Consider the following 25,057-nt stretch of genomic DNA (forward strand, 5'->3'; position numbering starts at 1 on the left):
AGGTAGGTAGGTAGGTAGGTGATTGGGGGTAGGTGGGTGGTTCGGTTGGGTTGGTTGGTTGGTTGGTGGGTATGTAGGTGATAGGGGGTAGGTGGGTGGTTCGGGTGGGTTGGTTGGTTGGTTGGTGGGTAGGTAGGTAGGTGATAGGGGGTAGGTGGGTGGGTTGGTTGTTTGGTTGGTGGGTAGGTAGGTAGGTAGGTAGGTAGGTAGGTAGGTAGGTAGGTAGGTAGGTAGGTAGGTAGGTAGGTGATAGGGGGTAGGTGGGGTGTTCGGGCGGGTTGGTTGGTTGGTGGGTAGATAGGTGGGTAGGTAGGTAGGTGATAGGGGGTAGGTGGGGTGTTCGGGTGGGTTGGTTGGTTGGTTGGTGGGTAGATAGGTAGGTGATAGGGGGTAGGTGGGTGGGTGGGTGGGTGGGTTGGTTGGTTGGTTGGTTGGTGGGTAGGTAGGTAGGTAGGTGGGTAGTTAGATAGGTAGTTAGATAGGTAGGTAGGTAGTTAGATAGGTAGGTAGGTAGGTAGGTAGGTAGGTAGGTAGTTAGATAGGTAGGTAGGTAGGTAGGTAGGTAGGTAGGTAGTTAGATAGGTAGGTAGGTAGGTAGTTAGATAGTTAGGTAGGTAGGTAGGTAGGTAGGTAGGTAGGTAGGTAGGTAGGTAGGTAGGTAGCTAGGTAGGTAGGTAGCTAGGTAGGTAGGTAGTTAGATAGGTAGGTAGGTAGGTAGTTAGATAGGTAGGTAGGTAGGTAGGTAGGTAGGTAGGTAGTTAGGTAGGTAGGTAGGTAGGTAGGTAGGTAGTTAGGTAGGTAGGTAGGTAGGTGGGTAGGTAGGTAGTTAGATAGGTAGGTAGGTAGGTAGTTAGGTAGGTAGGTAGGTAGTTAGATATGTAGGTAGGTAGGTAGGTAGGTAGGTAGGTAGGTAGGTAGGTAGGTAGGTAGGTAGTTAGGTAGGTCGGTCGGTCGGTCGGTCGGTGGGTGGGTGGGTGGGTGGGTGATAGGGGGTGTGTGTGTGGGTGGGTGGGTCGGTGGGTGGGTGGGTTGGTTGGTTGGTTGGTTGGTAGGTGGGTGGGTCGGTGGGTGGGTTGGTTGGTTGGTTGGTTGGTTGGTAGGTAGGTGGGTCGGTGGTTTGGTTGGTGGGTAGGTAGGTGATAGGGGGTAGGTGGGTGGTTCGGGTTGGTTGGTTGGTTGGTTGGTTGGTGATAGGGGGTAGGTGGGTGGTTCGGGTTGGTTGGTTGGTGGGTAGGTGGGTAGGTAGGTAGGTAGGTGATAGGGGGTAGGGGGTAGGTGGGTGGTTTTTGGTTGGTTGGTTGGTGGGTAGGTAGGTAGGTAGGTGATAGGGGGCAGGTGGGTGGGTTGGTTGGTTTGTTGGTTGGTTGGTTGGTTGGTGGATAAGTAGGTGATAGGGGGTAGGTGGGTGGTTCGGGTGGGTTGGTTGGTGGGTAGGTGGGTAGGTAGGTAGGTGATAGGGGGTAGGTGGGTGGTTCGGGTTGGTTGGTTGGTTGGTTGGTTGGTGGGTAGGTAGGTGATAGGGGGTAGGTGGGTGGTTTTTGGTTGGTTGGTTGGTGGGTAGGTAGGTAGGTAGGTGATAGGGGGCAGGTGGGTGGGTGGGTTGGTTGGTTGGTTTGTTGGTTGGTTGGTTGGTTGGTTGGTTGGTTGGTGGGTAAGTAGGTGATAGGGGGTAGGTGGGTGGTTCGGGTGGGTTGGTTGGTTGGTTGGTGGGTAGGTAGGTAGGTGATAGGGGGTAGGTGGGTGGGTTGGTTGGTTGGTTGGTTGGTGGGTAGGTAGGTAGGTAGGTAGGTAGGTGATTGGGGGTAGGTTGGTGGTTCGGGTGGGTTGGTTGGTTGGTGGGTATGTAGGTGATAGGGGGTAGGTGGGTGGTTCGGGTGGGTTGGTTGGTTGGTTGGTGGGTAGGTAGGTAGGTATTTGATAGGGGGTAGGTGGGGTGTTCGGGCGGGTTGGTTGGTTGGTTGGTGGGTAGATAGGTAGGTAGGTAGGTAGGTGATAGGGGGTAGGTGGGGTGTTCGGGTGGGTTGGTTGGTTGGTTGGTGGGTAGGTAGGTAGGTGATAGGGGGTAGGTGGGTGGGTGGGTGGGTGGGTTGGTTGGTTGGTTGGTTGGTTGGTGGGTAGGTAGGTAGGTGATAGGGGATAGGTGGGTGGGTGGGTGGGTGGGTCGGTCGGTTGGTTGGTTGGTGGGTAGGTAGGTAGGGGATAGGTGATAGGTGGGTGAGTGGTTCGGGTGGGTTGGTAGGTAGGTAGGTAGGTAGGTAGGTAGGTAGGTAGGTAGGTAGGTAGGTAGGTGATAGGGGGTAGGTGGGTGGGTTGGTTGGTTGGTTGGTAGGTAGGTAGGTGATAGGGGGTAGGTGGGTGGGTTGGTTGGTAGTTGATGGTGGGTGGGTTGGTTGGTGGGTAGGTAGGTAGGTGATATAAGATTGAGGATCGTGTTTTGTTTGTTCTCCCTCCTCTTGAGGACTTTTTAATTTAGGGCTCTATTCAACCTGTAGTGCTGCAGATCCACTTTATAGCGCGATTGACAATTAATGGCACTGTTCCCGCGGTCGCTGTAGCTGCGTTCAGGGTAAACACTGTTTATGTCGGTTCAATCGGAAATTACCATTTTTATGCAGATCTTCCCTGATACAGTACTTCGGCTATCCAGACCCCCATGTCTATGATTTGCAGCCCTAACAAGAGTATCATACTGTATGTAAAAATAGCAATTACATTTCTTCTGATTTTGAATGTATAAATTGTTTTAATGTTGGTTTGTATCAAATTCATCAGAGTGTACAAAACATTAAGAGCACCCCCCGGAGTATACAAACATTAAGAGCACCCCCCGGAGTATACAAACATTAAGAGCACCCCCCGGAGTATAGAAACATTAAGAGCACCCCCCGGAGTATAGAAACATTAAGAGCACCCCCCGGAGTATACAAACATTAAGAGCACCCCCCGGAGTATAGAAACATTAAGAGCACCCCCCGGAGTATAGAAACATTAAGAGCACCCCCCGGAGTATACAAACATTAAGAGCACCCCCCGGAGTATACAAACATTAAGAGCACCCCCCGGAGTATACAAACATTAAGAGCACCCTCCGGAGTATACAAACATTAAGAGCAGCTCCCCCCTTCAGAACAGCCTCAATGCGTTGGGGCATGGATTCTACAAGGTGTCGAAAGGGTTCCACAGGGAAGATGGCCCATGTTGACTCCAATGCTTCCCACAGTTGTGTCAAGTTAGCTGGATGTCCTTTAGGTGGGGGACCTTTCTTAATACACACGGGAAACTGTTGAGCGTGAAGAAGCCAGCAGCGTTGCTTTAACCTGTCTCCTCTCCTTCATTTATGCTCATTTAAGTGGATTTAAATGACATCAATAAGGGATCATAGCTTTCACCATAGCTTTCACCTGGATTCACCTGCACATACTTTCACACGAACAGTAGCTATCCTACGCACATACATACACACGAACAGTAGGTGAGTTGTATCCTTCTCCAGAGTTCTCACCACTGTGTATCACTACCCAGCCGACAGTTCCATTCCCCTGAGATTAGGCAAACCTTGAGAAGTACTCCCTGTCCTATCGTAAGTTTCTCAGAGTTCTAGCCAGGTCGGGTCAAACACAGTTTAATTGTTCTCTGTATTTTCTTAGGCACACACATACACACACATTTCTCTCCGTCCCAGTCCAACCTAGTTGGATTTATGTTTAATACTTTAATTATTCCTTATACATGCTACATAAACTATAATCCCTAATGGTTAAGTTTCAGGGTATAATTATTTAATCATTATCTTTAAACATATAAATTATTTTATCACATGGAAAGAGCAGGTATCCTTCATGTTTTGTACACTCAGTGTATGTATGTAATAACTTTGGAATATCTAAAGTTGATTGAAATCACCTGAGTGAGATTCATCCTCTTTCTCCTCCAGGGACCCCAATCTGCCAGTTCCTCAGGACACCAAGTTCATCCACACCAAGCCCAACCGCTTCGAGGAGGTCATCTGGACCAAGTTCAACTCCAAGGACAAGCAGTACCTCCACATCGGTCTGAAGCCCCGCGTCAGGGACAACTACCGAGCCAACAAGGTGGCCTTCTGGCTGGAGCTGGTCCCTCATTTACACTCCCTCCATGAAGTCCTGAACCCCACCACCACCAGGCTACCTCCAGGCAGCACTCGCCCACCCGGGGGCCCCTGGAAGCCCAAACCCCGCACCACGGGCCACCCCTACCCCACCTTCCCCGACCCCGTGGAGCCCTACGGATCAGAGCGGCCCAGACTGGACCTCTTCCCCGGTGACACGCGGGATTATTCCACAGAGCTGTCGGTGACCGTGGCAGTGGGGGCGTCGCTGCTCTTCCTCAACATCCTGGCGTTTGCCGCGCTCTACTACAAGCGGGACAAGCGTCAGGAGATGCGGCGCCACCGGCTGTCTCCGCAGCGCCACGGCGGGCCTGCCAACGACCTGGCGCACAGCCAGGAGGAAGAGATCATGTCCCTGCAGATGAAGCACTCGGAGCACGACCCGCACCACGACATGGAGCCCCTCCGGCCCCACGACATCCTGCGGCCCTCCTGTCCGCCCGACTACACCCTGGCCCTGCGGAGGGCCCCGGACGACGTGCCCCTCATGACCCCCAACACCATCACCATGATCCCCAGCACCATCACCGGCATGCAGCCCCTCCACCCCTTCAACACCTACCCAAGCACCGGCCACAACAACACCCTGCCCCACCCCCACTCCACCACACGCGTATAGTAGAGCTACAGCTCCCCCTGGGGGACCGGAGGACCAACTACACACTCTGGTTTACCTCTATTGGATCGCAATGGATATCTCTCTCTCTCTTGCTCTCTGTTTCTCCAACCGTCAGCCTGCTGCCCTGATGCTGTGTCCTTCCTACTGCACAACCTTGCTGGGGTTAAGTGGAAGTGCAGCTGAACTGCAGGGGCAGCAGGTGTTATTGAGGGTGTTGACATATTTTGAGAGGGTCTCGTATTCTCTGATCCTGACAGCCCCCAAACCTGCCCACAGGATGATCCTCTGCCTCTTACTGTGCATTTCATTTTGTCGTTTTTTCATCCCATGTTTTCTCGGTTTCTGTGCTGTAATAGGGTTGGGGACAGAGGAGGCTGGTGGGAGGAGCTATAGGAGGACGGGGTCATTGTAATGGCTGGAATGGAACAGAGTCAAATATGTGGTTTCCAAATGCTTGATGTGTTTGACACCGTTTCATTTATTCCATTCCAGCCTTTACAATGAGCCCGTCCTCCTATAGCTCCTCCCACCAGCCTCCACTGGTTGGGGATAGTTTTTTGGAGTGAGGTAAAGCGTTTGGTTCCTTTTCCTTCGGATGTATTGGAAAACCTCTATCTCTCTACTCATCTCATCTGCTTACTTGAGTCTCTTCTCTTTTCTACATCCCTCTCTTTCCCTCCTCTGTAGTTATAAAACAACCTTTTTTATACAAGGCGTACAGTACATACAGTTAGTATATATCATGAAAATATTGGTATTCTGATATTGTCTTTCTACCAGCATTCTTGGTGCCAAGTACTGTGTTGTTTTCCCATAGGAGGGGAACTGAGATAGAATCAAGAGTGTTGAGCTGTATCAAGATTGCCTACTTACCGTGTGTTCATGAAAAGTGCCAAACTGGCCTATCTTGTGCTTTTTTCGTTATCTTTTTTCAACGTTTGTTTGTTTGATTGATTGTTGCTTTCGGTTCTTATTTTTTGTGGAAAGATTTTTAAATATATAGATATATAGACATATATATATATATATAGTTATATATAAATGTGTACAAAGAAGAAAATATCGAAATGGTTTTCTCAGTGGGGATCTATGCATGAATTCTTTTTAAAAACGATGATGGGGAAAGGACACTGGAGAGTCAACATTCGCACACACATCTCCTGTTTTAAACTATTTCTATCTCAATTTCATATGCTTTTTCTTCATATTTTCGTTTCTGCAAGGGAAAAAAACTGGAGGCACGTCATAAAACCACTGCAGCGGTGCTTCTTTAAGTTTTGAACATTATCCTTTACAACAACGAAAAACCTGACTGGACCAAACATGAATAAAAACAATTATTATACACATTGATTATACAACACATTGCTTATGTTGATCATCTCCCACCCTTATTGCTTACTGTCTACTATTGCACTACAGACTGCATGCTGCCCCAAACAAATCAACTACCCTAGTAAATCAATTCAATCTTTATTTATACAACACATTTCATAAAAGTGAGTGCAATCCAAAACATTAAGAACACTAAACAGAAAAAAAAACAAGACTACATTTCAATCACATAAAGACCCCTTTCTGTCTCACATCCTCCTCCCGCTCTGCTATCATCCAGCCAGGGCCCCTGAGGGCCCCTCTTACATAATGTGAGTTATTGGTGCCACTGTAGCAGCTCTGTATTTTTCTCGTAATAACCAGGCCATCCACTGAGCCTTGGGCCCCTGTCTCTCTGTGACTCATTATGGCAGACGTAGAAGCCATAGACTGCCACTGAAATGGCATCTTATTCCCTATATAGTGCACTACTGTGGCCAGTCAGGCCAAAAGTAGTGCACTATGTAGGGAATAGGATGCCATTTTGGACACAACCCTGGAGGTATTGGTGTCCATTATGCTCTGGCCAAAAAGGGAATAGGGTGTAGGGAATAGAGTGCCCTAGCGGTATTGATGCTGCAGGTAGACCTATTGTTTATCAAGGTAAACCTGCCAGGGTTCTCAGAGGTCCTGGGTGGGAAGGTACATACAGTCAAGTCTTGGGTCCTCATATAACACAACTTTTTCCTAATTATGTTACGATGAAGGAGAGAAAAGGGACAGTTCTCAATCTCCCTCTTCCTTTCACACACTCTCCCCTTCTCTCCGCCCGTCTACGCCTTCGATTTCTGGTGCTGTTTGATGAACGCCTGTGTGTGTGTGCGCGCGCGCGAGCACATGTCAGCTCAGCTTCACAGGGCCAGGGGTAACTAGAGGGCCGAGAGAATGATGGAGGAGGATGGCATGTCTGTGAGGAAAGAGACAGACAGACATCTCATATCAGAGGCGCCTCCCCGTGGTGCGAAACCCCCGTAATAACTGCTTACACACACACTCCTCCATTCTTCCTCTCAGTCTATTTTCCCCATCCCGTTCTCCTTTCCTCCACCAGTAAACACCTGTCTGATTCAAGACTGCTGTACATGCAATTTCAACCAACTATCTTTGTGGAAAGTTGAGAGTAGAAATCACTGACGTTTCAACTCGCAACTTCCCTGTGCACCGCCGTTGAACCCTGCATCTCCTGACCCTTCACCCCTGACACATGTCCCTGCTGACTCTGTTGCTCTCACGTCCCCTTAGCGCCACTGTTGTACATTGAACTCTAAGCACACGGAGGAAATACTGGTGGTCTATCAGACAGGCCAGGGTCTGGGATAACAGAGCTGGGAAGAGGACGGGGAGTACGAGGTCCTTAGACCAAGGGACAACAAAGTGATCCGTTCTTTTTACTCGTTCCTTTTTTTGAACGGGGAGGTGCACATAAAAGTCGAGGGAAAGCCTGTTGATAACGCCTTGATAACGCCTCCGTCCGTAATGCTGTGACATGGCCAGCAGAGGGGGCTGATGGGTGAATAGGAGTAATCCAACTGAACTGAACTGTAGCGCTGTGTGTGAACCCACAGTGCGCTGTAGGATCCTCGGTGAGAAACCGCTAGCGACAGTGTTGTCTCTGCTTGTGTTTAGCTTTAGACGTTTCTTTGGTTACTATTTCACTACTGCTTGAAGGCGGGGGTGTGTGAGAGAACACAGATTGGTGTTGTCAGAGACTCTCTGTTGGCCAACTGAGAGAGACGGTGCGTGGTGCGTGGTGGGGGAAATACGGGAGGTGAGCCGCTGCACAATATACCGTAACAAGGACTAGACTGGGGTTGTGTATGTGGAATATGCTGGAACTTTTCTCTCAGCTACAGAGATGGACTTACTATAAAATGTGCTATTGGACATGAATATGAAACCTGGGAGAGAGCCCCAAAGCCTCCAAGTCATCATCACAGCCTTAAACAAAGGGGAAAGGGTGTGAGATGTGACTGGGACAGTGGACAGACTAGGGCACCGACATCTTATTTCAGGTGTGGGAACGATCAGATACATCTGTCCTATCAAGTCTTTGTGCCATTAGATCCTAGTGAACTTTTTTATCCTGTGAACAAGAGGGCAACGGGAGGGTCGCAGAGGAAACTAGTACTGCTACAAATACAACACAATAAAACTTCAACCAATAGAAGAGTGACAGATGCTATTTCCTTTTTTTTCTCCTGTTCTTTTCCTTGTCTATTTTATACGCTTACACACTAGTGGGCGCCATGGTGACACAAACGCCATAACAACCGACCTTTCCTCTGAACATTCTGAATGTGGAGGAATACAGCGTTTTGCGACGGAGAGAGACGTAAAAAAAAAAAAGAGGCGCAAAACTGTACATTTTTAAGTGTAAGAACAAACAGTCAAAAATCTTTGTAAATATTACGTTTCTTGTTTGTTTTTTCGAGTGAATGAATGAAATGACTTTGTGACAACAACCGAGACAACAGGTGCAAGTTGAAAAGGGCTCTCCAGCTAGTATTGTATGTTGACCGTACGCCATTTAAATGGCTTCGCTACTGAACTTTTCCGAAAGCTTCAGGAAAGTGCGATTCTAATTCTATTAGCTCTTTCAGTGCATGTAACTAACAAAGTTGTTCAGAAGTGGATAGACAATGGACATGCAGAACAAAGTCGCCAAGTGTTGTCTACGTAGCATCTTGACTACTCAACCTGTGTAAGCACGAAGCAAAAACCGTAGCAGGGATACTGACCTATTCTCATTCTATGCTGTTGGTTATAGGGTCTCTCCCACATTCAAATGGGCCATGCATATCTGCAGGCCTGTATTAGCTGTGTACCACACCAGCCAGTCTGGATGATGATACAGCACACCGTAAAGGTGGAATCTGTAACTTCCACCACCCATGTGGCAACTACAAACATGGCCAAGAAGCAAAAAATCTATAAAAATGAATGCACCTTTAAAAACATCTTTGTGGCTTTTGGATTTTGTATATTCCCTCCCTGTTGACTCTCCTACCGTTGTGTAGCCCCGGAACCACAGGGAGACCGAGAAACGATGGCTTTTTGTAACCTAAGTTGCCTCTGATCTAGCCTGTTCCCAGATCTGTTTGTGCCGTCTTGCCAACTCCTACGGTCATTGTCGCGACTGGGAGTGGACACGACAGCACAAACAGATCTGGGACCAGGCTACGTCTTAGCCTTATCGGAAATCACGTACTGTGGGTGGGACGGGACACGTGTCCCCCTGAATACACTGTGTTACGTACAATATGTGTCCTGTTCATGTAGGTTGTGCTATCTGTACTACAGTGACCTCATCATAAGCTATCGGTACCGCGAAGCTTGCCTTCCAGGTGGAAAGGTGCGGTGGGAATTGAGCTGCTTCGTGGGCAGATGGTTGAACTGCATGACAAGGCATGTACATAAGTATAGACCAGGAAGTGTGAGTGTGTACATGTGAGAGTATGTGTTAGGATAGCTCATTTATGGTGTGTAAGCGTAGGTGTGTACTCCATTTTGTTGTAGCATTAGTTAGGACTAATGCAGAGGGAGAAGATATCTATAGTGTTAGTTTAATAGGACTAGAACAATTCACCCGACCCCCCCAAAAAATCCATATTGGATTTTAATGTATTATCTCCCGCACAAGAAGAAAGTCATACTTTTTGGTGCAAAACCAATTTTCTTAAGTGTTCAATGATTAACACTATCCGTTGTTATATAGCAGCTAGCTCTGTTTTATAGATTTGCCAGAGTGATGCTCTGTTAAACACCTGTTCTGAACTAAAGAGGTAGACCGTAACGATGTTTCATGTAGGTGAATTTCCCGCCTTGCTCGTGAACTACATGTCATGGTTGACCTTCAAAACAGAGAAAGGTTCGTCTGTGTTATGGTCTCGGTACCTGAGAGTCCAGTTGTACTGAAGCACCCTGGGAAACATTCTGCGCTGGGTGTCAGTTCGGCCTGCATAGTCAAATTTGCACCTGTTGTCTTGTCTTTACTTTTCTTTTGTTGAATTCAGAAACCCAAGACTTGAGATGACGAAAACATGTGAATAATGGATTTAAAAAAAAACATATTATAATTTTAAAAAGTAAAGTAAAACTATATAAATAAGGTGATGATATTTGTTTACTTTAGAAGTTATGAAACACTGTATGCTGGGATTCTGATGTGGGGAACATTAAAGACATTCATAGCCAGACTGTCGACTATGCCTCTTCATTGGTCTACTGCACCCATTCAACTCCATTTAGAACACAGCTTTTTACCATTACAAACAATGTGATTATTGTAATGCATCAATGGAATACCAATACCATGCCAATATGTTGCATCAAGAAACTGTTTTTATACTGCTTTGAGGTAATAAGGCTAGTAAATATTCAGCTAATATGAATAAGTACGGTTTTCTTACAGACAAGCAAACTTGAATAGGTTTATTTTCATTTCTAACTTTTGTTGTGTTTATGTGTTTACAATGAGAGGGAACGTTGCTCTTTTGAAAAATGATGCTTTTCAACACTTGACTGAATAACATCAGTATCGGTCATTAGGTAATAATAACAATGCGTGGTTTGATCCAACGTAACAAAATGACAATCAAATGAAATGTTAACCCTACTCACCACCTGAGAACCAAAACTAAATAAAAACAAAATGTGTCAAGAAAACACTTATTTTCAAAATATGACCATTTGGATTCAACAAAACGTATAAGGCATGAACAAAATGCAGTAACTTTTAAACTTTGTTTACTTACAGAATTTGAATGATTAAACATTGTGAAAGCATAAAAAAATGGATTTTAGCATCTGACCCTAGTACCCTAGGTAGACTGATTCATGCTCAGTTCAAGGAATAAGTCTTCTGTAAATTGCTTTTAAGCAATGCAAATAACACCCACAATGTTGTTTGGCCAGTAGCTAAGGTCAAGTGCAAGTACCATTCCATGGAGTACCTATTCTGCTTATAGTCTTGGGGCAGATTTCAAGGGCCCATATCTTGACTGTGAGGTCGCAGAGGAAACTAGTAGTTGTCAAAGTTGAATCCTGACAGCAGTTCCTTCAGGATAGAGTACTGGGAAAATCCCAGAGAGCTGAATTAAAAGGCATTCTGTCCGGTCAGCATTTCATCAACAATTTCTGGACCCAGAAGGTTGGAGACAGGTTTCTACTGCAGGTCTGAAACAGGTTGGTGAACTCCGCAGCTATCTTCTGGCACTGATCTTGTCCATTGAGTCTGCCAAGTACAGCATGTGTGTGCATTTTTGATACTCACTCCTATTAATAAAGTTAAACCTTTATTATGATTATAGTATTACCATACAAATTGGATTGTACAGCCCAGAATGAAGGGTTTTTTTCTGTGTTGATTTCCATTGCTTTAATAGGAGTATAGGATATGTTAATATAGAAGCTAAAATCTAAATGCTTACATTAAAATGTAATGATTATTATCACACAAGTGATAAGAGGATGGAATGTAATGGAATTTTAATGTTTGTGCTTTTCTTATAATTCATTTCTGTGTTCTATTCATGTGCTGTTCTATAAACCAATTTATGTGTTCATGCAAGTGGCTGACTGTACAAATCCTCACTATCAGTCACTGCAATTTGACAGTACGCCCAGACCTTGTTTTGAGACTGAACAAAATATCTCAGTTTCAAGGTCTCAGCTTAGAGAGAAGAGGCCTCGTGAGGTCTGTCACATGTTATGAACCAGTATTGGTCGGTCACATGAATGAAACAAAACGGTAATGATTCATTAATTAAGCTAAATCATGTAAATATAACTTGTCTGTGTATAGCTGTATATAAGACAACTGCTGGGACTGCCTCAGCAGAGCTTCTGACAGACGTTCACTATGGTGCATTAAGTTTGTTGGAACCTCTCCAGCACTCTGACAATTAACAATGCTTCATTTAAGATTGACTTTGAGTGTCCCTGTGTAAGAATTCCACGACAGCCTTTCAAATCATATCCATTCAATTGAATTTACCACAGGTGGACTCCAATAAAGTTGGAGGATGATCAACGGAAACAGGATGCACCTGAGCTCAAGTGTCGAGTCTCATTGCAAAGGGTCTGAATACTTATGTAAATAAGGTATTTCTGTTTTTAAATTTAATAAAATGTAAACCTGTTTTTGCTCTGTCACTATGAGGTATTGTGTGTAGATTGATGAGGAAAAACTTTTTAATCAATTTAGGAATGAGGCTGTAACGTAACAAAATGTGGAAAAACGCACTGTAGTACCTTTAAAACCTTTCATCCGAATGCACTGTAGCTGTCATCCAGCTATGCCAGCCCTGACGACTTCAGCCCTTCTCTGTCGATGATTACAACGCAGTTGCAGTTCAGTTTCTATTTGAAGACGTCTTTGACACCTGCCACTACTGACTACAAACTGCCCTCCGGACATTGTGTTCAGTAGAGTGGACTTTCCCATGCTCTGAACACCTAGAACGGTTACCACCAGGATCTTGCTCTTCGGCTGCACCAAAACATTATTCTGACGCAGCACATCGCCCAGCCATCTCAAAGGTATGTTAGACACGTGGCCGTCCACCAGCTTCAGAGGAAACCCATCCAGAAGCAACTCAGCGCACAGTGCCTTCTGAAAGTATTCATACCTCTCGACTCATTCTGTATTTTGTTGTGTTAAAGCCTGATTTCTAAATGGATAAAATAAATAAAAAATGCTCACCCATCTACACACAATAACCCATAATGACAAAGTAAAAACATGTTTAGACATTTTTGCAAATGTATTAAAAATGAAATGCAGAAATATCAAATTATAAAGAAAGTATTCAAAACATGTTAGAATCACCTTTGGCAGCGATTGCAGCGGTGAGCCTTTCGGGGTTAGTCTCTAAGAGCTTTGCACACCTGGAATGTACAATATTTGCACATTATTCTTTCAAAAATGATTCATGCTCTGTCAAGTTTGGTTGTTGATCATTGCTAGAAAGCAAGTCAAAACTGTAAAAAAAAAAAAATGGTAAAACTGTAACTAGGCAACTCAGGAACATTCCATTTCATCTTGGTAAGCAACACCAGTATATATTTGGCCTTGTGTTTTAGGTTATTGTCATGCTGAAAGGTGAATTTGTCTGTTGGAAAGTAGACAACCAGGTTTTCCTCAAGGATTTTGACAGTGCTTAGCTCTGTTCCGTAAATTTTTAGAATTAAAAAAATCCCTAGTCCTTGCCAATGACAAGCATAGCCATAACATAATGCAGCCACCACCATGCTTGAAAATATGAAGTGGTGCTCAATGATGTCTTGTTGGATTTGCCCCAAACATAACGCTTTGTATTCAGGACATAAAGTTCATTTCTTTGCCACAGTTTTTACAGTTTTACTTCAGTGCCTTATTACAAACAGGATGCATGTTTTGGAATATTTTATTCTGTAGAGGCTTCATTTTCCCCCCTCTGTCATTTAACTTAGTATTGTGGAGTAACTACAATGTTGATCCAGCCTCAGTTCTCTCCTATCACAGCCATTAAACTCTAACTGTTTTAAGGTCACCATTGGCCTCATGGTGATATCCCTGAGCGGTTTCCTTCCTCTCCAGCAACTGAGTTAGGAAGGACACTTGTATCTTGGTAGTGACTGGGTGTATTGATACACCATCCAAAGTGTAATTAATAACTTCACCATGCTCAAAGGGATATTCAATGTCTGCTTTTTTATTTTTACCCATCTACCAATAGCTGCTCATCTTTGAGAGGCATTGGAAAACCTCCCTGGTCTTTGTGGTTGAGTCTGTGTTTGAAATTCACTGCTCGACTGAGGGGCCTTACAGATAATTGTATGTGTGGGGTACAGAGATGAGGTAGTTATTCAAAAATCATGTTAAACACTATTATTGCACACAGAGTCCATGCAGCTTATTGTGTCTGGTTAAGCAAATATTTACCAGTGAACTTATTGTAACGTCCTGACCAGAGTTCTTATGTGTTTTGCTTGTTTAGTGTTGGTCAGGACGTGAGCTGGGTGGGAATTCTATGTTGTGTGTCTAGTTTGTCTGTTTCTGTGTCCAGCCTAATATGGTTCTCAATCAGAGGCAGCTGTCAATCATTGTCCCTGATTGAGAATCATATATAGGAGGCTTGTTTTGTGTTGGGATTGTGTGGGTGATTGTTTCCTGTCTCTGTGTTTTGTCTGCACCAGATAGGGCTGTCTCAGTTTTCACATTTGTTATTTTGTTACTTGTATTAGTGTTACCATTTATTCGTCTAATTAAACATGTTGAACACTAGCCGCGCTGCATTTTGGTCCTCTCCTTCACCTATGGAAGAGAACCGTGACACTTATTTAAGCTTGCCATAACAAAGGGGTTAAATACTAATTGACTCAAGACATTTCAGCTTTTAATTTTAAATTTAAAAAATGTAAAAAATTCTGAAAACATAATTCCACTTTGACATTATGGGGTATTGTGTGTAGGGCAGTGACACAACATCTAGAAAAAGTCCAGGGGTGTGAATACTTCCTGAAGACACTATAGTCTGGGCAGGTGCTGCAGTTGTTTCAGTGAGTGTTCAGTTTCTCTGACTAAGACCGCAGACTCGCACATTTGACCAATTTCTTGTAGGAAACGTTCGGTTCCCAAGGAACTGTTAGAAATTTGTCTGTCAAGGTCTACAATTTCCTCTTTGTTTTCAGAGGAGTTCTGGCACTTCTTTCTGTACTGCCCTCTGAGGCCAGACACTCCATTGGATATTCTCCTTGGACAATCACCACATTCTATATTGTGGTGGACGAACATGTCATGATACTGTTGGGGATTACTCAGAAGCTTGTTTAGAATCTCCGATTTGGACAGAGAGCACCCACCCATTCTGACAAAAGAGACCATGGGGAGGTCAGAGAGAACAATTCTGTCTCCAACAAATCCTCTTGAATCTGGCAACTGTAACGGCTTTCTTCCTGGGATGAAGGAGAGGACCAAAATGCAGCGCAGTTAGTGTTCAACATGTTTAATTAAACAATAAACGATGAACATTAACAAATAACAAAATAACAAACGTGAAAGCCGAGACAGTCCTATCTGGTGCAGAACACAAACACAGAGACAGGAAACAACCACCCACAATCCCCAACACAAAACAAGCCCCCTATATATGATTCTCAATCAGGGACAACGATTGACAGCTGTCTCTGATTGAGAACCATATTAGGCTGAACACAGAAACAGACGAACTAGACACACAACATAGAATACCCACCCCAACTCACGCCCTGACCAACTAAACACATACAAAAGAACAGAAAACAGGTCAGGAACGTGACAGAACCCCCCCCCCCCCCCCTCAAGGTGCGAACTCCGGGCGCACCCCTAAAACTCAAGGGGAGGGTCTGGGTGGGCATCTGTCCGCTGTGGCGGCTCCGGCGGTGGACGAGGACACCACTCCACCACTGTCTTTGTCCCCCTCCTTAGCGTCCTTTGAGTGGCGACCCTCGCCCCCGACCATGGTCCAGGAACCTTCACCAAGGCCCCTCCTAAATAGAGGAGACAACTCAGGACCGAGAGGTAGCTCAGGACAGAGAGGTAGCTCAGGACAGAGAGGTAGCTCAGGACAGAGGGACAACTCTGGACTAATGGCAGCTCCGGACTGAGTGGCAGCTCATGACTGGAGGGCAGCTCATGACTGAGTGGCAGCTCATGACTGGAGGGCAGCTCATGACTGGAGGGCAGCTCATGACTGAGTGGCAGCTCATGACTGGAGGGCAGCTCATGACTGGAGGGCAGCTCATGACTGGAGGGCAGCTCCTGACTGGAGGGCAGCTCCTGACTGGAGGGCAGCTCCTGACTGGCTGGCGGCTCTGGCAGCTCCTGACTGGCTGGCGGCTCTGGCAGCTCCTGACTGGCTGGCGGCTCTGGCAGCTCCTGACTGGCTGGCGGCTCTGGCAGCTCCTGACTGGCTGGCGGCTCTGGCAGCTCCTGACTGGCTGGCGGCTCTGGCAGCTCCTGACTGGCTGGCGGCTCTGGCAGCTCCTGACTGGCTGGCGGCTCTGGCAGCTCCTGACTGGCTGGCGGCTCTGGCAGCTCCTGACTGGCTGGCGGCTCTGGCAGCTCCTGACTGGCTGGCGGCTCTGGCAGCTCCTGACTGGCTGGCGGCTCTGGCAGCTCCTGACTGACGGACGGCTCTAATGGCTCGGGACAGATGGGCGGCTCTGAAGGCGCTGGGCAGACGGATGGCTCAGACGGCGCTGGGCAGACGGATGGCTCAGACGGCGCTGGGCAGACGGATGGCTCAGACGGCGCTGGGCAGACGGATGGCTCAGACGGCGCTGGGCAGACGGATGGCTCAGACGACGCTGGGCAGACGGATGGCTCAGACGGCGCTGGGCAGACGGATGGCTCAGACGGCGCTGGGCAGACGAGCAGTGCAGGCAGCTCAGACGGCGCTGGGCAGACGAGCAGTGCAGGCAGTTCAGACGGCGCTGGGCAGACGAGCAGTACAGGCGGCGTTGGGCAGACGGCCGACTCTGACCTGCTGAGGCGCACAGTAGGCCTGGTGCGTGGTGCCGGAACTGGTGGTACCGGACTGGAGACACGCACCTCAAGGCTAGTGCAGGGAGCAGGAACAGGGCACACTGGACTCTCGATGCGCACTATAGGCCTGGTGCGTGGTACCTGAATTGGAGGTACCGGACTGAGGGCACGCACCTCAGGGCGAGTGCGGGGAGAAGGAACAGTGCGTACAGGGCTCTGGAGACGCACAGGAGGCTTGGTGCGTGGTGCCGGAACTGGTGGTACTGGGCTGGAGACACGCACCACAGGGAGAGTGCGTGGAGGAGGAACAGGGCTCTGGAGACGCACTGGAAGCCTGGTGCGTGGTGTAGGCACTGGTGGTACTGGGCTGGGGCGGGAAGGTGGCGCCGGATATACCGGACCGTGCAGGCGTACTGGCTCCCTTGAGCACTGAGCCTGCCCAACCTTACCTGGTTGCATGCTCCCCGTAGCCCGTCCAGTGAGGGGAGGTGGAATAACCCGCACTGGGCTGTGTTGGCGAACCGGGGACACCATGCGTAAGGCTGGTGCCATGTACACCGGCCCGAGGAGACGTACTGGAGGCCAGATATGTAGAGCCGGCTTCATGGCACTTGGCTCAATGCTCAATCTAGCCCGCCCAGTGCGGGGAGGTGGAATAACCCGCACCGGGCTATGCACCCGTACAGGAGACACCGTGCGCTCTTCCGCATAACACAGTGTTTGCCCGTACTCCCGCTCTCCACGGTAAGCATGGGAAGTGGGCGCAGGTTTCCTACCTGCCCTCGCCACGCTAGCCTTTAGCCCCCCCCAAGAAATTTTTGGGATTTCCTCTCGGGTTTCCGTGCTAGCCGCCCGCGTACCTTCGTTACTCCGGTTCCTCTCTCCGGATGCCTCTGCTCTCCTAACTGCCTCCAGCTGTTCCCATGGGAGGCGATCCCTTCCAGCCAGGATCTCCTCCCATGTGTAGCAACCCTTGCCGTCCAAAACGTCTTCCCATGTAAATTTCTCCTTTCTCTGCTCCTGCTGTCGCTGCTGTCGCTGCCCGTAGCCACGCTGCTTGGTCCTTTGTTGGTGGGTGGTTCTGTAACGGCTTTCTTCCTGGGATGAAGGAGAGGACCAAAATGCAGCGCAGTTAGTGTTCAACATGTTTAATTAAACAATAAACGATGAACATTAACAAATAACAAAATAACAAACGTGAAAGCCGAGACAGTCCTATCTGGTGCAGAACACAAACACAGAGACAGGAAACAACCACCCACAATCCCCAACACAAAACAAGCCACCTATATATGATTCTCAATCAGGGACAACGATTGACAGCTGTCTCTGATTGAGAACCATATTAGGCTGAACACAGAAACAGACTAACTAGACACACAACATAGAATACCCACCCCAACTCACGCCCTGACCAACTAAACACATACAAAACAACAGAAAACAGGTCAGGAACGTGACAGCAACAAATTAGGTCTGAACTTCTTGACAACGTCTCGCATTGTCCAGACCATTAATGTGCACTGTTCTGTGTCACAGTTGGGGAGAAGCAGGGGAATAGAAACCTGACACATTGACATTTTGTAATCTCTTGCTGGAGAAACCATTAGAGCACAGAAAGAGAGCAGTCTCAATGTCTAAGGGGTTTACAATATTATTATTATTATCCTAGCAGTCACATTCACCATCATTAACCTCTTTATGAAAATCCATGGCAGGGCTGAGAGAGTCTGAGCAGGTTCATCGGTGACAGTCTTTTCATCGATCTGCAGCACGGTGCTAAGGTCCAGCTTCTCTGTGTAGTGCTGCTCCAACCCCAGGTCCAGCAGCAAACTCTCCGGGTGGGAGTGCAGAGAACAGTTTGAAATATCTTTAAATATGAACAGGTGTTATTAAAACTGTGAAGAACTGCCCATATTTCATAGATGACATATTATAAGGTTGGTAAATGCCCTCCTGCTAGACTGAAACGTTAAAAAAAAAAAAATCACAGCTGACTTGCTTTGGGTCTTGTTCTTCAGCACCGTTGAAATGCAGACGCTGTACTTGACACCTGGACTCAGACTGGAGAATGTCACGGTGTCGGACTCCTGTCACCTTATGGGCTTCCTCTCTGTCACAGGATGACGCAATGACACCAGCGACAACGGTTTATCCCAATTTAGAGACAATGATTGACTGCTGGATTGGTCAGTCTTAACCTTGTTGGGTGGCACAGACACTGAAAAGGACAGTAAATAAAGTTTGAGTGTTCAATTCAACTAATGACGAAAACACAAGTCAAAAAACATAATTCTCCTTTTAAGAATACAGTTGAGTGTTTTTTGTTTAAACAATAAACCTTACTGTGTACACAAGTACTGCCAGCAGACAACGCCTTCATCTGATTACATGTGAAACACTTTATACACTAAAACGATTTTACTGTGTAAATACGGCAATGCAATATTTATTTAAGAACTGATTGGCAAACGTGAATGCGTCTTGATTAATATTGAATGGATTCAAAGGTAAAGTTCCCAATAACCTTTTAAAAGCACTTCCTTGTACACGTAGACATGCTGACCGCCACACTCCGATTCCCATCTTCAGTGACCGTTGAGATGCGGAAACGGTACTTCGTCCCCGGGAAACAGACCTTCCACAACAGCGCTGCTGGAACCTTGGATGGAACGGATCTCTCTCTGGGTGTTGCAGGAGTAGGTCAACTCGTACCTCCGGTCAGATGGGCGCCAGCTCAGAGAAACAGAGTCACTGCCAACATAGTGAACTGTTATCACTCCGGGGGAGGAGGGCTCTGTGGAAGAAAACCCAGAATTGATCTTTACTTCCTGAATTGAATAAAAATTCACACAAATGGTTATGACTGCTATGTTTAGTCGATGGTCTAGGAAGATCAAGACTCTTATCAGGCATTGGAAAGTTCATGTTATAGCCTAAGGCGTGTTATACTGCAAGATTCCCACTGTTTTTATGTTGCGAGTTAAAATCCTAGGTCTAGACAATCTAAATTATTGACTGTTACAATGCAATGACATATAAAAACGAAAATACATACATGCAGGGTTTTCAACTGCCTGTAAGATAATGATGTTAGTAATTTTTTTAAAGACATACCTTTAATCTGTTGCCACTAAATCAAGAGATGTACACTATATATACACAGAAGTATGTGGAGACCCCTTCAAATTATTGGATTCGGCTATTTCAGCCACACCCGTTGCTGACAGGTGTACAAAATCGAACACACAGCCACGCAATCTCCATAAACAAACATTGGCAGTAGAATGGCCTCACTGAAGAGCTCAGTAACCTTCAACGCAGCACCGTCATAGGATGCCACCTTTCCAACAAGTCAGTTCGTCAAATTTCTGCCCTACTAGAGCTGCCCTGGTCAACTGTAAGTGCTGTTATTGTGAAGTGGAAACGTCCAGGAGCAACAACGGCTCAGCCGCAAAGTGGTAGGCCACACAAGGTCACAGAATGGTAGTGCAGAGTGCTGAAGCGCGTAGAACGTAGAAATTGTCTGTCGTCGATTGCAAAACTGCTTCTGGAAGCAATGTCAGCACAATAACTGTTCGTTGAGAGCTTCATGAAATGGGTTTCCAGGGCCGAGCAGCCACACACAAGCCTAAGGGCGGACCAACTCATACTTTTGGTCATGTAGTGTATGTATATAATCGAGTTTAATCAAATGTTTTATATAATATTTTTTACAAGTGTACTGGCAAGTGACTAAATGATTCCAGCTGCATCAGAAACCAATAAAGTGTTGACTTCAACTTCTGGATCAATTCATTGTGATATTCATGAAACGAATTTGGAAGTAACTAGTTACAATCTTACTGCAAAAACAAATGATACAGGGAGTTGTATCATTTCAACTTCCATTTGTTGTCAAGTAAACATGTTCGAATAGAATGTAATAGAATAAAATTGACTTTGCATTTAGTAGTCCAACAGCACAAGGAACAAATGAATGTTTGAACACGTTCTTCTAGGCTGTGGGCATTCTGAAGCGCCAGCCAGAGGGAAGACCCTTGAACTGAAGGTGTAGAGAAAATGACTGGCTGTCATTTTCATCAATGACAGCCAGTGCCTTCTAATTGGTTGCCTCGTGGAACAGATTGATCAAATGGGCCTGTGGTCGACCAATTACTTTGCTGGCTGTGTTCACTATTCTGGTCAGTTTGCTTTTGCTCCACACACTCAGATTACCATACCAGACTGTCATATTGAACATGCTCTCCACCAAGCTGCTGCACACCCTCTTCAGAACATCCTGGCTGACCCCAAACCCCTTATATTTCCTGATTAAAAACAGGCGTTGGCTTGCTTTAAAAAAAATACAGTCTGCCTTCTCTGTAAAACTCAGCTTGTTATCAATTTGTGTCCCTAGGTACCCTTACTGGTTGGTCAACCACCACCCGTACTGGTTGGTCATTCAGAGAGAGTGGTTGGGACATTGGCAAGTTGTTGCCATTGATGATCAACAAATGTTTCTTTTCCACAACGATGTGGAGGGCACTTGACCGGCACCCTTCTTGAAGGTTGTTGGTCTGTTTAAAACAGCTGTCCCCATCTGACGTAGCATCTTTAAATAGAGTCTTACCATAGCCATCCCAGATAGCACAGTGGATCTGGGCCGGTTCCGGCTGAGAGTCGGGGCACTCGGCTGAGAGTCAGACTCGGCCGACGTCATGTGGCCCGAGTCTGGCCCGACTTCGGCAGTATTACTTATGACTAGGATGCAGGGATTGAGCTTGGGCCGAATCCGGTGTGAAATTAACATTTCATTATTTATTTATTTAGCCACATTTTGTCATTGTTTCTGTGATCAAAAAATGTAATGTACATTTAAATTAAAAAAATTGATAGTCTTTCCTGGTTAAGTAGTATTTTAGTATTTTGATACTTTGTGCAAGGCTATTGATCAGCATTAAAAACTTTGTGGATGGGGCCTCCCGAGTGGCGCAGCAATCTAAGACACTGCATCGCAGTGCAAGCTGCGTTGCTGCAGATGCTGGTTCGGCCACGACCGGGAGACCCATGAGGCGATGCACAATTGGCCCAGCGTCGCCTGGGTTAGGGGGGGATTTGAGGGTTTGGCCGGCTGGGATGTCCTTGTCCCATCTCGCTGTAGCGACTCCTGTGGCGGGCCAGGCGCATGCATGCTGACACGGTCGCCAGGTGTACAGTGTTTCCTCATACACATTGGTGCGTCTGGCTTCCGGGTTAAGCGTGCATTGTGTCAAGAAGCAGTGCAGCTTGGCCCGGTTGTGTTTCGGAGGACGCAATTATTTAGTTATACCGTCCTTAATGATATCACAAAACAATACATTTTTGACAGGAATTATTGTTTGGATCCCCACCAACCATTCCAGTCGTTTGGATTTGAAAACTAATGTTCCAATGCACAATCTTTTGATGTTTGAACTTTTGGCACGAGTCTCTCTCTACACACAAACCTTTTTTTTTTTTTTACTTCTCCATACTGCAGTGCAAGAGAAAGTTTACGACCGGTCGTGAGAGTCATAGAACCGACCCCACTCCCCCTCTTCCTCTCTGGTGGGAGAGAGGGGGCTATCTTTAAACCTCACCCAGGAGCGAGAATCATGTCAATGGTAACATACCTCCCGTGAACCTGTAGAAACTAGTACCGTCACCATTTTGAAAAGTCTGCCTTCAAGGATGGGAACAGATGGACAAGAAAGTAGGGCTCCTGTCAGGCTGTAGTCTTTCGAAAGATATGGAAAATTGTTGAGTCCAATGCCTCTATTGAACAAGGACAACCATATCAACTCGCTGCTAGCGTGATCGTGCAATCTGCAAAACACAAAGGCCACAATAATTGTTACAAAACATTACTCCATTCATTTTTAGATCAGTTGATTGGTTGATTGAGCCTGTTTTCTGATCTAAAAATGAATGGAGTCATGTTTTCTCTCTGTGCGAAAGTTCTAAAGTATCGCTATGCTGCATAATTATGTCTGAAACACCTCTCATTGCTCAATTATGTAGGGAGACTGGAAAAACACCCCAAATAGTGTCAGGCTGTGAAGTTTCCATTTAATGCTAAGTAATGTAACAAAATGACAGGGATCAACAGTATATTTATTAGACCTACTGGTGGCATGTAATGGGGAATTGATAAAAGCAAACAATCAAAGGGTAAACAATTCACATTATGAAACAATGAATAGGCAAGAATTGGCGGGAAAAAGCTGAGCGCATTCTGGGGAGCTGAGTGCATGGATTCTGGAGAGAGACCAACCATATTTTCCACACACACCCCTTCCCTTCTTGTCTCAACATATTATACTTGCATAGTTTGTAACTTATTTTGTACATAATGTTGCTGCTATCGTCTCTTATGTCCGAAAAGAGCTTCTGGACATCAGAACAGCGATTACTCACCTCGATTTGGACTAAGACTTTTTCTTTAATGAGTCGGACGGGAAGGATATACTCCAAACACCCAAACAGGCCCTCATCCCCGTCATTCACTGGAGAAAGAAACATAGATTTTCCGTAAAGAGATCGGGGTGCCTTGTGAGGATCAGGCGATGAGTGGCTAATCTGCGTACAATCGCTGAAAAATAAATGGGACGAACTGAAAGCAAGTATATCCTACTAACGGGAAATTAAAAACAGTAATATCTTATGTTTCACAGAGTCGTGGCTGAACGACGACATTAATAACATACAGCTGGTGGGTTATACACTTCATCGACAGGATAGAACAGTAGCCTCTGGTAAGAGACGGGGCAGGGGCCTATGCATATTTGTAAACAGCTGGTGCACGATATCTAAGGAAGTTTCAAGGTTTTGCTCACCTGAGGTAGAGTATCTCATGATAAGCTGTAGACCACACTATCTACCTAGAGAGTTTGTCTGTATTTTTCGTAGCTGTCTACATACCCCCACAGACCAATGCTGGCACTAAAACTGCACTCAGTGAGCTGTATACCGCCCATAAGTAAACAGGAAAACGCTCATCCAGAGGCGGCACTCCTAGTGGCCTGGAACTTTAATACAGGGAATCTTAAATCAGTTTTACCTAATTTCTATCAGCATGTTAAATGTGCAACCAGAGGGGGAAAAAACTCTAGACCACCTTTACTCCACACACAGAGAAGTGTACAAAGTTCTCCCTCGCCCTCCATTTGGCAAATCTAACCATAATGATATCCTCCTGATTCCTGCTTACAAGCAAAAAATAAAGCAGGAAGCACTAGTGACTCGGTCTATAAAAAAGTGGTCAGATGAAGCAGATGCTAAGCTACAGGACTGTGTTGCTAGCACAGACTGGAATATGTTCTGGGATTCTTCCAATGGCATTGAGGAGTACACCACATCAGTCACTGGCTTCATCAATAAGTGCATCGATGACGTCATCACCACAGTGACCGTACGTACATACCCCAACCAGAAGCCTTGGATTACAGGCAACATCCATACTGAGCAAAAGGGTAGAGCTGCCGCTTTCAAGGAGCGGGACTCTAACCCGGACTCTGAGAAGAAATCACACTATGCCCGCCAACGAACCATCAAACAGGCAAAGCATCAATATAGGACTAAGATTGAATCCTACTACACCAGCTTCGACGCTCGTCGGATGTGGCAGGACTTGCAAACTATTACGGACCACAAAGGGAAGCACAGCCGCAAGCTGCCCAGTGACATGAGCCTACCAGACGAGCTAAATTAATTCTATGCGCGCTTTGAGGCAAGCAATAATGAAGCATGCATGAGAGTACCAGCTGTTCTGGACGACTGTGTGATCACGCTGTCCGTAGCCGATGTGAGTAAGACCTTTAAACAGATCAATGTTCACAAGGCCACAGGGCCAGACAGATTACCAGGATGTGTACTGACCAACTGGCAAGTGTCTTCACCGACATTTTCAACCTGTCCCTGACCGAGTCTGTAATACCAATATGTTTCAAGCAGACCACCATAGTCCCTGTGCCCAAGAACACCAAGGTAACCTGCCTAAATGACTACCAACCGGTAGCACTCACGTCTGTAGCCATGAAGTGCTTTGAAAGGCTGGTCATGGCTCACATCAACACCATTATTCCAGAAACCATAGACCCACTCCAATTTGCATACCGCCCCAACATATCCACAGATGGTGCAATCTCTATTGCACTCCACACTGCCCTTTCACAGCTGGACAAAAGGAACACCTACGTGAGAATGCTATTCATTGACTACAGCTCAGCGTTCAACACCATAGTGCCCTCATCACTAAACTATGGACCCTAGGACTAAACATCTCCCTCTGCAACTGGATCCTGGACTTACTGATGGGCCGCCCCCAAGTGGTAAGGGTAAGTAACAACACATCTGCCATGCTGATCCTCAACACTGGAGCCCCTCAGGGGTGTTTGCTCAGTCCCCTCCT

General features: G+C 46.3%; 1 protein-coding gene across 5 annotated transcripts in view; it reads left to right on the top strand.

The window, feature by feature from the left end:
- Positions 1-7,590, top strand: part of nlgn2a (neuroligin 2a) — a 236,323-nt gene extending 228,733 nt beyond the window's left edge. For all 5 annotated transcript variants that reach the window (XM_055938271.1, XM_055938272.1, XM_055938269.1 and 2 more), the window contains one exon: positions 3,935-7,590. In XM_055938271.1, the coding sequence (XP_055794246.1) occupies positions 3,935-4,766 (832 nt within the window). In that variant the 3' untranslated portion in view covers positions 4,767-7,590. The remainder of the gene's footprint in view (positions 1-3,934) is intronic.
- The last annotated feature ends 17,467 nt before the right edge of the window (positions 7,591-25,057 follow it).

This window comes from Salvelinus fontinalis, chromosome 11 (assembly GCF_029448725.1).
Source record: "Salvelinus fontinalis isolate EN_2023a chromosome 11, ASM2944872v1, whole genome shotgun sequence".
Classification (NCBI taxonomy): Eukaryota; Metazoa; Chordata; class Actinopteri; order Salmoniformes; family Salmonidae; genus Salvelinus; species Salvelinus fontinalis.